The sequence below is a fragment of the Meles meles genome, chromosome X (genome assembly GCF_922984935.1).
Source record: "Meles meles chromosome X, mMelMel3.1 paternal haplotype, whole genome shotgun sequence".
Taxonomy (NCBI): Eukaryota; Metazoa; Chordata; class Mammalia; order Carnivora; family Mustelidae; genus Meles; species Meles meles.
In genome coordinates, this window is record NC_060087.1 from 39,272,080 (window position 1) to 39,286,650 (window position 14,571).

The following is a 14,571-nucleotide window of genomic DNA, read 5'->3' on the forward strand; positions in this document are numbered from 1 at the left end:
CACATGCAGGGGAGCCCCACCTGAGTCCGGGGGACCAGTCCTGACATCCAGTGGACCAAGTACCGGGAGCTATTATCTGGACCTGGCCTCATACCCTGGTTGTGAGGTCTGTTTGCCTGAGCCCAAGTTTTTATTCTGGCAACAGACTGTGCTGGGTCATTCTCTACTGGCCCCCAGAAGATCCATTTTCTGCCTTCTTTCCTCTTCCCAGCTCACATCCCTGGGAGGCCACCCTCTGTGGACCGCATCACTCACTGAGCTTCCTTATTTCCTGGCTGCTCAGTGGGTCTAGACAGTGGGAAGCAGCAAGAGATCAGGCTATTGATTCTACTTCCCCTCCCTCTGCTCCCTCCCTGCCTGGCTATGGTTTGGCAGTGGCTACCTGCGACTACCTGCTGCCACTGCTCCACTGGGCTCCACTACCACTTGTCCCACTCTGCTTCTTCAGACCTATGGATGGTAATGGTTTCCTGCTCTTGTTAGTCCCTGATCGGGTTCCTGTAACCCCAGCCACTCCTCTGGCAACATTCCCTTCATTCAGTCCATATCCCTGACTCCTTTGAGTGTGTTGTGTATGTATACTTCCCACTGGAACCTCACTGGTAAAGGGACTTAGCCAGCTCTGTCCTCTGGGTGGGGTACTGAAGGCTTAGTTCAAGCCTACAGACTGGCTTCCTTTCATTGCTGAATAGTGCTAACTTCAGGGACCCCCATCACTGTGCTCCCTGTTTCGGAGAGATGTCCTGCTTTTCCAATCCCATGTGTGGTGTACCAGACCAACCTCCTACTCAGCCCCTGGCTGGCTGAAGCCACCAGTCCTGTTCCTCTTTTCCAGTCCCTCCCTGATCACCCCATACATTGCAAGTAATCAGGTTAGCCTGGGAAGACAGCCTAAATCTCTACTCCAACCATCTGTCCTGTCCATTAACACGGACATGCCATCCCTTGCTCTCAACAGAACTCGAATCTCTCACGTCACCCTCAGGGCTGGGTCATGTTCACAACCTGGGGGATCTCGTCCTAAAGTCCCACATGTGACTTTTTGGTGGGGACAACCTCCCCAAATGTTGGCAATCCCCAGAGTTCTAAGCAAGAGGTTTTCTGTGCCCAACTGGCCTCCACAGCTGGTCTGGCTCCTCCTTGACCTCTTCCAGGATTAACTGCTCTCCTGACAACTCCCCACCATGGGCAAAAGATCAGGCAGTGATAGGGGGGTAGGGTTGGGGATGGGGCTGTGCTGCACTGCCAGGCTCCCAGCTGATGCCAAGAACAATCAGCAAAGGCTTCAGAGACAGTAAAAGCAAACATGAACAAGTGGGACAACATCAAACTAAAACATTTTTCCATGGCAAAGGAAACCATCAATGAAAAGGCAATACCGGGGCGCCTGGGTGGCTCAGTGGTTAAGCCTCTGCCTTCAGCTCAGGTCATGATCTCAGGGACCTGGGATCGAGCCCCGCATTGGGCTCTCTGCTCAGCGGGGAGCCTGCTTCCCCCCTTTCTCTCTGCCTACTTGTGATCTCTGTCAAATAAATAAATAAAATCTTAAAATAAAAAAAAAAAAAAGAAAAGGCAATACCAAAGGGGAGAAGACATTTGCAAATGACGTACCTGACGGGGCGTTAACATCCTAAATACATAAAGAACTCATAAAATGCAGTATCAAAAAACCAAACAATATGATTTAAAAAATAGGCAGAAGACCTGAATAAACAATTTTCCAAAGAAGACACCAGATGGCCAACAGGTACACAGAAAGATACTCGACATCACTATCAGGGAAATGCAAATCCAAATCACAATGATATCAGCTGTCACCTGTCAGAATGGCTTTTATAACAAAGGTAAGAAATAACAGTATTGGTGAGAACATGGAGAAAATGCACTCTTGGTGGGAATGGAAATTGGTACAGTCACTGTGGAAAACAGTATGGAGGTTCCTCAAAAAATTAGAAATAGAACTACCCTACGATCCAGCAATTTCACTAGTAGGTACTTATTGGAAGAAAATGAAAACAGGAATTTAAAAAGACATATGCACCCCTATATTCACTGCAGCATTATTTAAAATAGCCACAGGGTGGGGCGCCTGGGTGGCTCAGTGGGTTAAAGCCTCTGCCTTCTGCTCAGGTCATGATCCCAGGGTCCTGGGATCGAGCCCCACATCCCTGCTGAGCAGAGAGCCCGCTTCCCTTCCTCTCTCTCTGCCTGCCTCTCTGCCTACTTGTGATCTCTGTCTGTCAAATAAATAAATAAAATCTTTAAAAAAAAATAGCCACGGGGTGCCTGGGTGGCTCAGATGGTTAAGCATCTGCCTTCAGCTCAGGTCACAATCCAGGTCCTGGGATGAAGCCCCACTTCGTGCTCCCAGCTCAGTAGGGAGTCTGTTTCTCCCTCTCTCTCTGCCTGTGTTCTCTCCGTCTCTCGAATAAATATTTTAAAAATAAAAATAAAATAAAATAGCCATGATATGGGGCATCTGGGTGGCTTAGTTGGTTAAGTGTCTGCTTTCTGCTTAGGTCATGATCCCAGGGTCCTGGGATTGAGCCCTGTGTTGGGCTCCCTGTTCAGCGGGGAGTCTGCGTCTCCCTCTGCCTGCTGCTCCCCCTGCTTGTGCTTTCTCTCTCAATAAATAAAAATCTTTAAAACAATAAAAAATAAATAAAATAAAATACCCACGATATGGAATCAGCCTAAGTGTCCATCAGTTGATGAACAGATTAAAAAAAAAAAAAACAACCCTGCAGGACATATGTAAAAGAGAATATTATTCAGGCATAAAAAAGGAAGGAAATCCTGCCATTTCAACATCATAGATGGACCCCAAAGGCATTATGCTAAATGAAATATATCAGACAGAAAAAGACAAGTACTGTTATGACTTCTTTTATATGTAGAATTTAAAAAAACCAACCAAACAAATAAAACAGAAACAGACTCATAGCTACAGAGAACAAATGGATGGGTGCCGAAGGGGGGGGGGGAATGGACGAAATAGGCAAAAGGAATTAAGACATACAATCTTCCAGTTATAAAATAGCTAAGAGAGGGGAGTAATGTACAGCAGAGGGAATATAGTCAATAGCATTGTATGGTGACAGATAGATGGTAGCTAACTGGGTGACCATTGTGCAATGTGCATAAATCACCTGAAACTAATACAATACTGTACGCTAATTATTTTTAATAAAAACTGAAAACAAGAGCTTCAAGAACAATTGGTTGCTGAGCTAGGATGTACCACCCAGGATCCCCTTGAGGAAGGACTTGGTGGCCCAGCTGCCGAGAGTCCCCCTTCAGGGATGGCCTCGGCTATAGAGCGGTCTTGGCAGCAAAGTGTCACATTACCCAAGGTCAACCCCCTTCCTAAAGCAAGCACAGGGATAAAGGCCAAGCCATTGTGGCCCATCTTAGGACAGCTCTGAAAGGCCATTCTAGCTCCAGAACTCTGTGGGCTGCCTCAATTTCTCCCTCCGCCCACTCCTGTGTCCTTCCTCTCCCTTCCACAGGTACTGATCCCAAGAACACTCCCAAATAAACCTTTCGCACATTAAACTCCACCTGCTTCCTGGAGAACCCAAACTGTACAGCGGGCTCTGACCCGAGTGTCTCCAGGCATCATCGGACAGGAACATTTAAGCACACTTACATGGTTCAGGAGAGACTATACTTCTCACTACTGATTGTGCTCTATCAACTATGCAAGAGCGTGCTCAACCCATTCCCACTGAATATTTTCACATGAGATTATAGACTCGCTGGTAACATTCCCAAGCTATCTTATATCCTCTTTATGAAACAATAACAAGCTTAGGAATACCAGAGTGCTGTAGACTTTGGGATCTAGTTACGTTCTCATTATTAAGTTAAATTGGTACCATTTTATACCTATGTTCCTGTCTTTCTTAAACCGGAAGGAAAGAAATGGCCCCTTCCAAATGTCTCCCACAGACTGGACTGCTTCTAGGCTGCTTCTAGTCGAGCTGAGAAGAGACCCAAAGAGTAAAGTTCTCACTGTATATGAGTAACAACTGGAAGAGCCCACTGCTGAAGCACGGGCCCTTTCTCTGATGCTACGTTTCTGTTCCCCACTGTTCTCCTACCTTTAAAGATAGAATTGCTGCTCTTAGCCTTGGAAGGTGACTGCTCAAAGCCCAGCACCCTCACCTGAGGAAGTAAGACCTCCCCATTTTACAAACGATAATAATAGCTAACATTTAAACCCTTATTGCTAGACAGATGTGGTGATAAGTGTCTTACGTGTATCAACTCAATCCTCACAACCACCCAGATGGAAGTTCTATTCTTCCTTCCTTTCTTTCTTTCCTTTCCCTTCCCCTCCCCTCTTCTTTCTTTCTCTCTCTTTCTTTCAGAGGGAGCGTGCATGCATGCACAATCCCCGCCCTCCCCCCCAACAACAGCGCGGGAGTGGGGAGAAAGGAAGAGAGACTCCTAAGCCCACTCAACACTGAGCAGGAAGCCTGACTGGGGCTCAATCCCATAAGCCCAGATAACAACTTGATCTGAAACCAGGAGTCAGAAGCTTAATCGTCTGTGCCACCCAGGTGCCCCAGAAGTACTACTCTTATCTCCATTGTTGAGGGGAGGAAACCTGATAGGTTGAGTGACTTGCACAAAGTCACCCAGTTGGTCAATCACAGAGCTGAGGATTTGAACTCAGGGTCATGTCCCAGGCACAGAGCATGCAAGGGATAAAATGAGGGAGGGGTGGCTAAGGGGAGAGGGAATCTTGGGCCTTCCCATGGGGTGGCTTCTCTTCTAGTGTGGGTGGTGAACCTTCTGTGGGCCCTTAAATCAATGTAATGGTTCACAAACGACATTCAAGAGAGAGAAAGAAGGGGTGTGGGGGGAGGGGAGAGAAGAAAAGGAAAAGAGGGAAGAAAGAAAAGAACAGAGGAAGAAAGACAAGATGGCATTGCACCACATGTAGTCAGAATAGTATTGTTTCATGAAACTTTGGTTCTGCTGTATATGTGCATGGTGGGTTGGTATGAAAAAAGTCTGACCGTGGGTCATTAAATTTCATTCACATTCAGTCATCAGGAAAATAAAAATTAAAGTAATAAGCTACCACGCTTTCAGAGGCAAAAGTGTAAAAACAACTTGAATTTCTATCAACAGAAAAATGGATGAATAAATTATTCTATATCCATATTACAGCTAGCTATTAAGGAATGGCTCAGGTCTATGCATATTAAACTAGAGAGATTGCCCATGATGTAGCATTAAGTAAGAGAAACACACCACCAATAAATGCATGTGGTACAATCATATTTTGTACAATTAGTGATGAAGCCCCCAACATACAGATGAACATTTGGATGGTGGATTGGGCAGAACAGAAAAGGAGGGGAAGGAGGAACTAAGGTAAAGTACAACAAAGGGAGCCACCATCTAGCAAGAAGTGTGTGCATCATTCAGGGTGCCATAGGAAAGAGAGGACATGAGCAAATTGTGTAAGTTGAAAGGAATTTAACAATGTGACTATTTATGAAGTTGTGGGAAGCATTTAGGAAAAGCAAGAGGCGATCCTCCAGTCCCTCGAGGACTGGCAACAGGGAGCCAGTGCCACCACCTGGGGCTGAACGGGCAAGAGATGGTGGTTACTGGAGCCTGGAGGGGTAGGGAGCTAGATGGAGGAGCCAGTAAATCCATGGGAACTGGCAGGGGCAGAAAGGATTTCCCTCTCCTCCCACCCTCCCCTCTCTCGCTGGTACGTCGCACTGGCCAACCCAGTTGGGGCCAGGGCACTGGGGGACCCATTGACGCAACCCATAAAGGCCAACTGCCCAGGACTCAGAGCAGGAGTCCCTGGGGGGACTGGAGAAAAGTCCTAATGGGACAAATATTTGGATGATACACGATACAGAGTACTATAACACTGAGTAAGAAAGTGAGAATAAAAACTCTATGATTTTTCTTTGTACATACAACATTAAATATTTGCATGGGTGAGAATTAATAAGGTTACCAAATGACTGTACCGATTTGCTTTTGTGATGGTATCTCAGATTTTAGTTAATTAAATCCAGTATCTTCAATAATAATTACATTAAAAAAGAAGAGGTTTTTTTTTTTATTCTTTGCAGTGAAAAAGACCTGAGTTCTAATTCTTGAATCTACCACACGCTTGCCATTTCTCTACCTTCCTCATCTCTAAAATGGGGACCCTGAGAGCACCTACCTCGTAGGGTTGCTATGAGGGTTAAACTAGTTGATAGATTTTCAGGCCTTAGGGTAATGTTTTAGCACATGGTAAGTGTTTACAGCTGTTATGGGGACAATGGGACATCAAGAGCCTCCCAGTGGGTCTACCTGTGTCCACGGCCCCTCTCCGAAGTACCTGCCATCCAGCTAGAGCAAGCTGATCACGTGGCTCTCTTCCTTGAAATCTGTCCATGGTCTCCAGACCTTGTAGGACAATATTCAAAGCTCTCCCTTGCTGGCCTCCCCAGCCTCAGCCTTTTCCACTCCTCCCTTCGTGCCTTCATTCCAGCCACACCAATTCCTTCTGGTTCGGCACAAGCTCCATGCTGTCCCCTCTCTCCCAAAGCCTCAGCTGGGAATGTCTTTTCCCTACCATGCCACTTCCCTCCCTTGCTGACTCTTCCTATTTGTCACTGAAATTTCAAGCACGGCCTCCCCTGAGGAGACTTCCTGTCTCCCGACTCCTCTGTCCCTGTCCCTGCCCCTCCAGCCCCAACAGCTTCCTCCTCTTCCCATTCCATCCTCTTCAGGCTGTATCACGCTACACTCCTAATCATGAGTGTATTGATTCCGCCATCATCAGGTGCCCCTCCCCCCCGACCAAAAGGTAGCAATAATGACCTTCATCTCTGGACCCCCAGCATGGAGCACAGAACCTGCTGAGTGTGCCTACTTAGTCACGATTTGTCTGAGAATTAAACTTAGAAATGAGCGAGTTACGTGACCCACAGTCACTCAGCTAAGTGGTAGAGCAGAATTCAACCCGAGTTGTGTTGGACTCCAAAGGCCGCCACTGTCTCCCAACCATCTGGAAGTTCTAAGGCCGCCTGCCACTCCTGAAGAGTCGCATGCCTGAGGGAACTCCCCAGGGGCACTAGACCAGTTCAGGCCAGAATGAGTTGGTCAGCGGAGACCGGGAGGGATAAATGCCTCTTTTCTGGGAGTAATCACATGACATTTGCTTTATCAAGGGACTTTCCCAAGAAAATCAATTTCTGGAGCATGTTAAAATATAAACAAACGGCCATCCACCCACCCACTCCTTAAAGACAATTGGTCCAAAGAGATCTCAGAGAATTCAGACAATTCCACAATGTTGAGAGCACCACCCGATCACATGAACTTTGTTTTCCCTAACCAAGCATTTTTCTACTGAATTTTTATTTTAAATTTGGTTCCACTGTGAAATGCCACCCCCCCATCCGCCACCTCATCCTATACTGTTTCACCCAAGGCAAACCTGTATGCACATCCACAGACATTCTGGGGATTCTTGACATATGCACCATTTGAGATTTGTTCTCGTGGCTCATGATGATGTTAGCAGAATCCCTTGATAACAGTGTTTATATCTATTTATAACTGTAACCTATTATCCTATTTTCCATATAATTGGATGCGACTGAGGTTAAAAAAAATTCAGCTGCAGAAGAAAAGTCATGTTCTTATAGAGCAGATGTTTGCTCAGCATGGAAAGTGAATTAGCCTTTAACACAAATGCCCAGAAATACATCAGTGCTTTTTCCAAAAGTCCTGGTGTTAATGTTTTATGCTGAAAAATAATTTTTAAGATAAAGGATATTAAAAATGCAATGTAGGTAGCCACAGCTGGTTTTTAAAACCGGTGTTAATTTTACCTCTTTCAAGTAGGACGGTGCTTCCAATTCGGGCACTGGATTCATTCTCCAGTTCAGGGTGCAGAAAAATGACTCATAATTTATTTGTTCTTTACTGTCTTCAAACCTGAAAATATAATTATAATATATAATTTGACTCAATCTACAGAGTTCAGGACCAAAATGTCAGCTTAAATGCTATTCTGGAAAACATAATGTCAGGTTAGGTTTTAATATCTGGTATTTTTCTTATTTCTTATTAGTTTTTTGAACTTTGTGAGCAGAGATCCCACACAGCTAATTTACCAGTGTCCCCAGCACCTGGAGTCATGCTGCCACTTAGTAGGTGTTCAGTAAAGATCTGCTGCAGTTGCCATAGAAACAAACGAGCTTATTATTCAGTAACTGAGACCGTTTTGTTCAGAGTATTTTCAGGCCCTCTTAATTTAATATGGTTGGTACTAGAGGTCATTGAAACAAAACCACCTTGCGTTTCTTAAATTGCATGTTTTTAAAATTTTTAAGGGGAGCCTAGATTCAATGCATTTACTAAGATACTTTTAGGAAAAATAAAAGGTATCTTTATCATTTATTATGATGTAGCCACTAAAAGGGGTTATTTAGGGGTGCCTGGGTGGCTCAGTTGGTTAAGTGTCTGACTCTTAATTTCAGCTCAGATCTTGATCTCAGAGCTGTGAGAAGGAGCCCTGCGTTGGGCTCTGCACTGGGTGTAGAGCCTGCTATATTTCTCTCTCTTGCTCCCCCTCTGCCCCTCCCCACCCCTAAAAGAAAAAAAAGGGGAGGGGTGTATTTAGATCCACGTATGCTGTCCAGGGAAAAATGTTCAGGATATATTATTGAGCAGAAAGGAGGTTACAAAACAGTATGTAGAAATATGATCTCACTTGAGGTATATATTTATATAAAAAGGCACAGGGGCTCGTGGGTGGCTCAGTCAGTTAAACATCCGACTCTTCATCTAAGCTCTGATCTTGGTCTCAGGGTCATGAGATCAAGCCCCGTGTTGGGCTCCACACTGGATGTGGAGCCCACTTTAAAAAAAAAAGAAAAAGGGGCGCCTGGGTGGCTCAGTGGGTTGAGCCGCTGCCTTCGGCTCAGGTCATGATCCCAGGGTCCTGGGATCGAGTCCCGCATCGGGCTCTCTGCTCAGCGGGGAGCCTGCTTCCCTCTCTCTCTCTGTGCCTGCCTCTCTATCTACTTGTGATCTCTCTCTGTCAAATAAATAAATAAAATCTTTAAAAAAAAAAAAAAAAGAAAAAAAGAAAGGCATAGAAAAATTCTAGCAACAATACAGTGAAGTATTAAAACCGCTATCTCTGGGAAGAGAGACTACTTTTTGCTTTCTGCTTTAGAGCTCTCTGTATCATCTGAATTGTTTTAAATTTATAAGAAAAAATATTAAGCCCATGTTTCACTTAAAAGAAAACACTGGCATAAATTTAACCTTAACCATAATAGAGTTTTGGCCATTAAGACCCAGTAATTTCAAACACAATTGTTGGAATGACCTAAACACAAAGTGAAATTCTTCTTAGTATAATACCTCAATGCCACCTAGTCTTAATTTCACCACACTCTGCCAATTTTGAAAGCTAAACATATATTGGTCATGTCAGACCATTTTTTGAAGGACAAGATGAAGGTGTTGTTCCAAGCACCCTGCCAGGGTTCCTGCCCTGCTCAGGACCTCCAACTCAACAGTCCCCTTCCAACTGGCAAGTGAGGTGTACAAGATACTGTGGCAAGAATGAACAGGGGATAATTACTTAAAAGAAAACCTGGTGATAATAAACTTGGGAAAATAACATACTCATAAACAGTCAAAAGCCTCCTCCCCTCGACAGGAGTAAAGAAAATAATAGCTCATATTTATAAACTAATACAAATTAGCAGTAATAACTTAAGTGTTACAAGATGAAGTCACATAGACTGGTCAATCTAAACAAAGTAGAATAAACAGAGTGATCAGAAGAGGAGAAAGAGAATTCAGTTCTTCTTTTGTGTACATTTTCTTTGGCTGAGGATTCTGGGATACAACTCCAATATGCTGCCCCCTACCACTGTTTATCCTCTGGATTTTGGCTCGCTTGTCATTTGAACTCCTTGAAAGGACATGCTCTGTTTATGGAAATATTTGTAGCCAAAATGCTGGACCATTATGTCTTTTATTTGTGTGTGTTTTGGGAGAAGAACTAAAACTCAATCAATTAAAGATGTTTTGTAAGAAACTTTCCTCTAGCATGGAGTCTTGAAGACAAGTATTCCCTAATACTCTGAGTAGGAGCTGAGGTCAGAGAATGAGGTCACGTAGGGCCTTTGACTTTCATACTAAGGAAAACTAAGAGCCACTGGAGCATATTGTACACAGAGCAGTTATGGGATCTCAGTTATATCTTCTAAAGATCACTCTCATGGATACATTGAGAAGAGAATGCAGGAGCAGGGCCAAAGTGGCGAGGGCAGTTAGCTGTCTTCTGCAATGACCAGAGTAGGCATAATGGCGACCTAGATGGCAGTGGGGGCAGTGGAGGGCACTGAGGAGTAGTCGATTCTGAAAGATATTTTCAAAGATTTGTTTGTTTTAGAGAGAGAGCGAGCGGGGGAAGGGGTTGGGACAGAGGGTGAAGGAGAGAGGGAATCTCAAGCAGACTCCATGCAAAGTACAGAGCCCAACATGGGGCTTGATCTCATAACCTAGAGATCATGATCTGTGCCAAAACCAAGAGTCAGATGCTCAACTGACTGAGCCACCCAGGTGTCCCAATTCTCAATATACTTTGAGTATAGGGTTCCTGAAAGATTGTACAGAGTCAGAGAGACAGAGAGACAGACAGAGACAGAGAGAATGCAAGGGTTTTGCTTGACCAACTGGAAAAATACAGCTGTCCTAACTGAGATAGGAAGGACTGTAGGGGCTACAGGTTGGGGTAAACAAAATCAAGAGTTTGGTTTGGATATGTTACATTTTGATGCGAAGGGGGCAGCTGGACATAGAAGTCTGAAATTCAAGGAAGAGGTGGGACTTGAAGATAGAAATGTGGGAGCCATTAACACATAGATGGTATTGAAAGCCACCAGACCAGGAGACTGGATGAGATCACCAATGAACCAAGCTTCTCTATCTGTTCCTACAGTACAGAATGTAATTGTCAGTAAATTCCCATTACAACAATTATAGGAGACACTTATTTAATTCTAGAAGTTCCAGAATTCAATTCTGAATTCAGAAATATAATATCCTAGTAATTTGGGAGCCAGTCAAAAGACTACCAAACAGAACTAGGGTCACATCAGACTCAGCCCCCGTATACAATGCACTCTCCAGTCCTGTGGGTTCTACCACCATAGCAGATCACCAATCTCTTTTTCTCCACCTCCTCTACTACTCACTAATTTCAAGCCACCATCAACTCTTACCCAGGTTACAATAGCTTTGTAGTTTGGTCTTACTGTTCTACTCTGACCTTTGCTGCAGACCCACCCTCCACCCAAATGAACTTTCTAAAACACACACCAGATCAATAACTTCCTTGCTTGGAACTCTCCAGTGGCTTCCCAGTCCACAAGAACATAAGATGAACTCCTCATCAGGATTGAAAAAGCCCTGAGTAACCTGGTCACTGCTGCCTTCTCCAGTCTCATCTGAAAACTCTCTGTTTGCAACATTCCAGGTATACTAGCCTTCTTGCTGTTCTCTGAGCATGCCAAGATTGCTCCCAGAAGTGCGAGGCATTTGCACCCTCTAGTTTTTGCCTGGAAAGTCTCCACTCAAACGTTGCTTCTTCAGAAAGGCCTTCCTGAAGTTCCTCTTGCCTAACTGAGTCCCCCTGCCTAAATCAGCATTTTCCCTGGACAATGGCAAGTGAAACTTACAGAAAAATTTCTGGAATAACCACTGGAGCCCCTATAATCATACCTTGTTACCAATAAGGCTTATACCCTGCCTACTGTTACCCCAAAGGCCTTCCTGAAGTTCCTCTTGTCTAACTGAGTCCCCCTGCCTAAATCAGCATTTTCCCTGGACGATGGCAAGTGAAACTTACAGAAAAATTTCTGGAATCACCACTGGAACCCCTATTATCATACCTTGTTACCAATAAGGCTTATACCCTGCCTACCTGTTACCCGTGGGCCCCTGGCCGAGAATTCTCCTCTGCCCAACTCGTGATTTGTTAGACTCAACACATCTAAACATTTACCCATTTCGAAGACTACTTGGAAAGGATATTCCTGACTCAAATGATATTCGGGAAGGATCAAACGCTGTAAATGGAAGAGTACACAGCTTAGAAATGAAGTATAAAATTTCTCTGAGGAAAGGGGCACCTGGGTGGCTCAGTCAGTTAAGTGGCTCACTCTTGGTTCCGGTTCAGGGCATGATCTTGTGGTTGAGGGATCAAGCCCCTTGCCAGGCTCTGTACTCAGTGAGAGTCTGCTTCAGATTCTCTCCCCCCTCTCCCTCTGGCTTGTTCTTGCACTCTCTTACCCTCTTTATCTCTCTCAAATAAAATCTTAAGAAAAAAATTTTTTTTTCCTGAGGAAAAATGTTTGAAAGATTTTATCTTTCCAAAGACCCAGAGTGAGGCTTCCAGGAAGTGTTGAGCTAAAGTGGTGTAATTCTCCAAGTTTTCCTTTTCAGTTTTGTCTTAGAGGATCTCAGTGGATATGGAAATCCTGGCAAAATGAGCAAAGGAGAAAAGAACAAAGAATCTTTCAATTAAAAGTGATAAAACTAGCCAATGCTTCTTGGAAGAATTCTTCGCTCTTGGGAAGTGGACAGAGTTGCAGTTAATCATGATGGATTGATCACAAATATATTTATCTCCCTTTCCCACCAAAATCTCACCAAGATGATAATGAAGGAATAAAAATAAGTAATAGCCCACAATGACAATGGTAGCTGGAAAAAAGACAACATTGGACAAGAATCTTCAGAATCTCTTGCACAATGGAAAGCCAACACAGGGCTTATAATTGACTTGGCAGAACTGAGGAAGGGAAGCTAAACTCTAAATGTGCAGAGGCAGGGGCCACTTAGAGATTAGCCAGTGTAGCCCACAAAACTTCTGAGATGCTGAGAATGCAGATTGCAGGTTCCAACAGAGGCGGGGACATGGTGTGGAACTGAAAACAAGGGCTGTTTCAAAGCCTGAATAAAGCAACAGCAGCTGGAGCCCCAAGTACCTTCCTCTATACTGTCCTCTTCTAGAGAAATTCAACTAAAAGAGCTTCAGTCAGGGGTGGGGCTGAAGCATAATGGAGGGCAGAGAAGAGCATTACACACTGAACTTGAGCCTCTCAGCCACTTTTCTTCCCCTTTCCCATTTCAAGAACACCAACAGCCATGCTTTAATGAACCTCCTTTCCCTCATTCCACCCTCCCTCCTATTCCAGCAGGAGAAGATAGGATTCTTCTCTTGATCCTCCGAATGGTCCCAGAGAAATTTCCAGATTCCAGCTTCTGGGGATCACTGTACGAAAATAAGGGCTACAAGGTGGACCTGTGCAGCAAAACCCATGAATCTATAAGATCCACCCTGCAAAACCTTCCAACATTAAAAAGACAGAAGCCAAAATGGCAACAGAAAAAAAAAAAGAGGAATCAGAAAAACAAATACAGTTGAGGTTGCAGAAGGAAACAGGTGAGATAAGAGTGATAAAGTATATCCATGAAAAAAGAACAGAAGACTACCAAAAAGGATCATTCAGACTAACATGTGTTCTTGGAATAAAACAAATCTGACAGTAGTAAATAGACCCAGTAGAAGAGGTAGAATATCATGTTGAGGAAATCCCTTAGTAAGTCTATCATAATGACAAATAGAAAATTGGGGAAAAAAGAGATTCAAATCTGGGATATCTAAAATCTTAATGACAGGAGTCCTCACAAGAGAAAAATGCAAATGGAGGGGAGGAAATGACTATAAATTAACAGAAAGTTTCCTAGAACCAAAGGACAGAGTCTCCAGACCAGAAGGGTCTGTAAAGTGTTAAATGCCCACTAGCACAGACACACAAGACACCATTGGCAAAATTCCACCAGGAACAAAGAGAAGATCCTAAGGGCATCTAGAAGGAACAATAATGGGAACCAATAGTATGTTAAATTCTCAAGCACCGTAACAGGAAGTTAGTATTAGAATCCAAAAACGAGAAACAGGAATGGTAGTACATGCCTGCTATTTAAATGTCTATGGAGATAGCTACAAGGGCTGAGAGAGGCTGCTTCCTGTGAATGGATCTGGGAGGTGGGGAAGGATATGGCTGGAAATACTCTTGCTGGAATAAACTTTTCAGAATTGAGTATTTTTTTCTTTTTACTATGAGCGTGTATCAGTTGGCTATAAATACAAATTTACAAAGCAGAAAAAGCAGATGAGAGACCTTGAAACGTGCTTTTCAAGGTGGTACAGTTGTGCAAGTCAGACTTGGAAAGGAAGGCATGCCACTAGTTGGGGCTTGCTGGTGAAGAATTAGTCTCCAGTCTTCCTCCCTACTACAAAGTTCTGTAAACAGCTTCCTCCCCCAGACTGCTGAGGGGGTGAGGTTTGTCGCGCCCTCCTCTGCTATATAACATACACGAAATCTACTATATGATATTGTTTGACAAGGTGGAGAGAGAGAGAGAGAGAGAGAGAGAATACAAAGGAGAGCTCCAGTTCTAAAAACAGTCCAAACTGGAGGCAGAGGAACCTGGGGGCAGCGG

General features: G+C 44.1%; 1 protein-coding gene across 3 annotated transcripts in view; it reads right to left on the reverse strand.

Annotated features, from left to right (window-relative positions):
- Positions 1–14,571, reverse strand: part of EFHC2 (EF-hand domain containing 2) — a 186,729-nt gene that overhangs the window by 7,147 nt on the left and 165,011 nt on the right. For all 3 annotated transcript variants that reach the window (XM_045994580.1, XM_045994581.1, XM_045994582.1), the window contains one exon: positions 7,866–7,971. In XM_045994580.1, the coding sequence (XP_045850536.1) occupies positions 7,866–7,971 (106 nt within the window). The remainder of the gene's footprint in view (positions 1–7,865; positions 7,972–14,571) is intronic.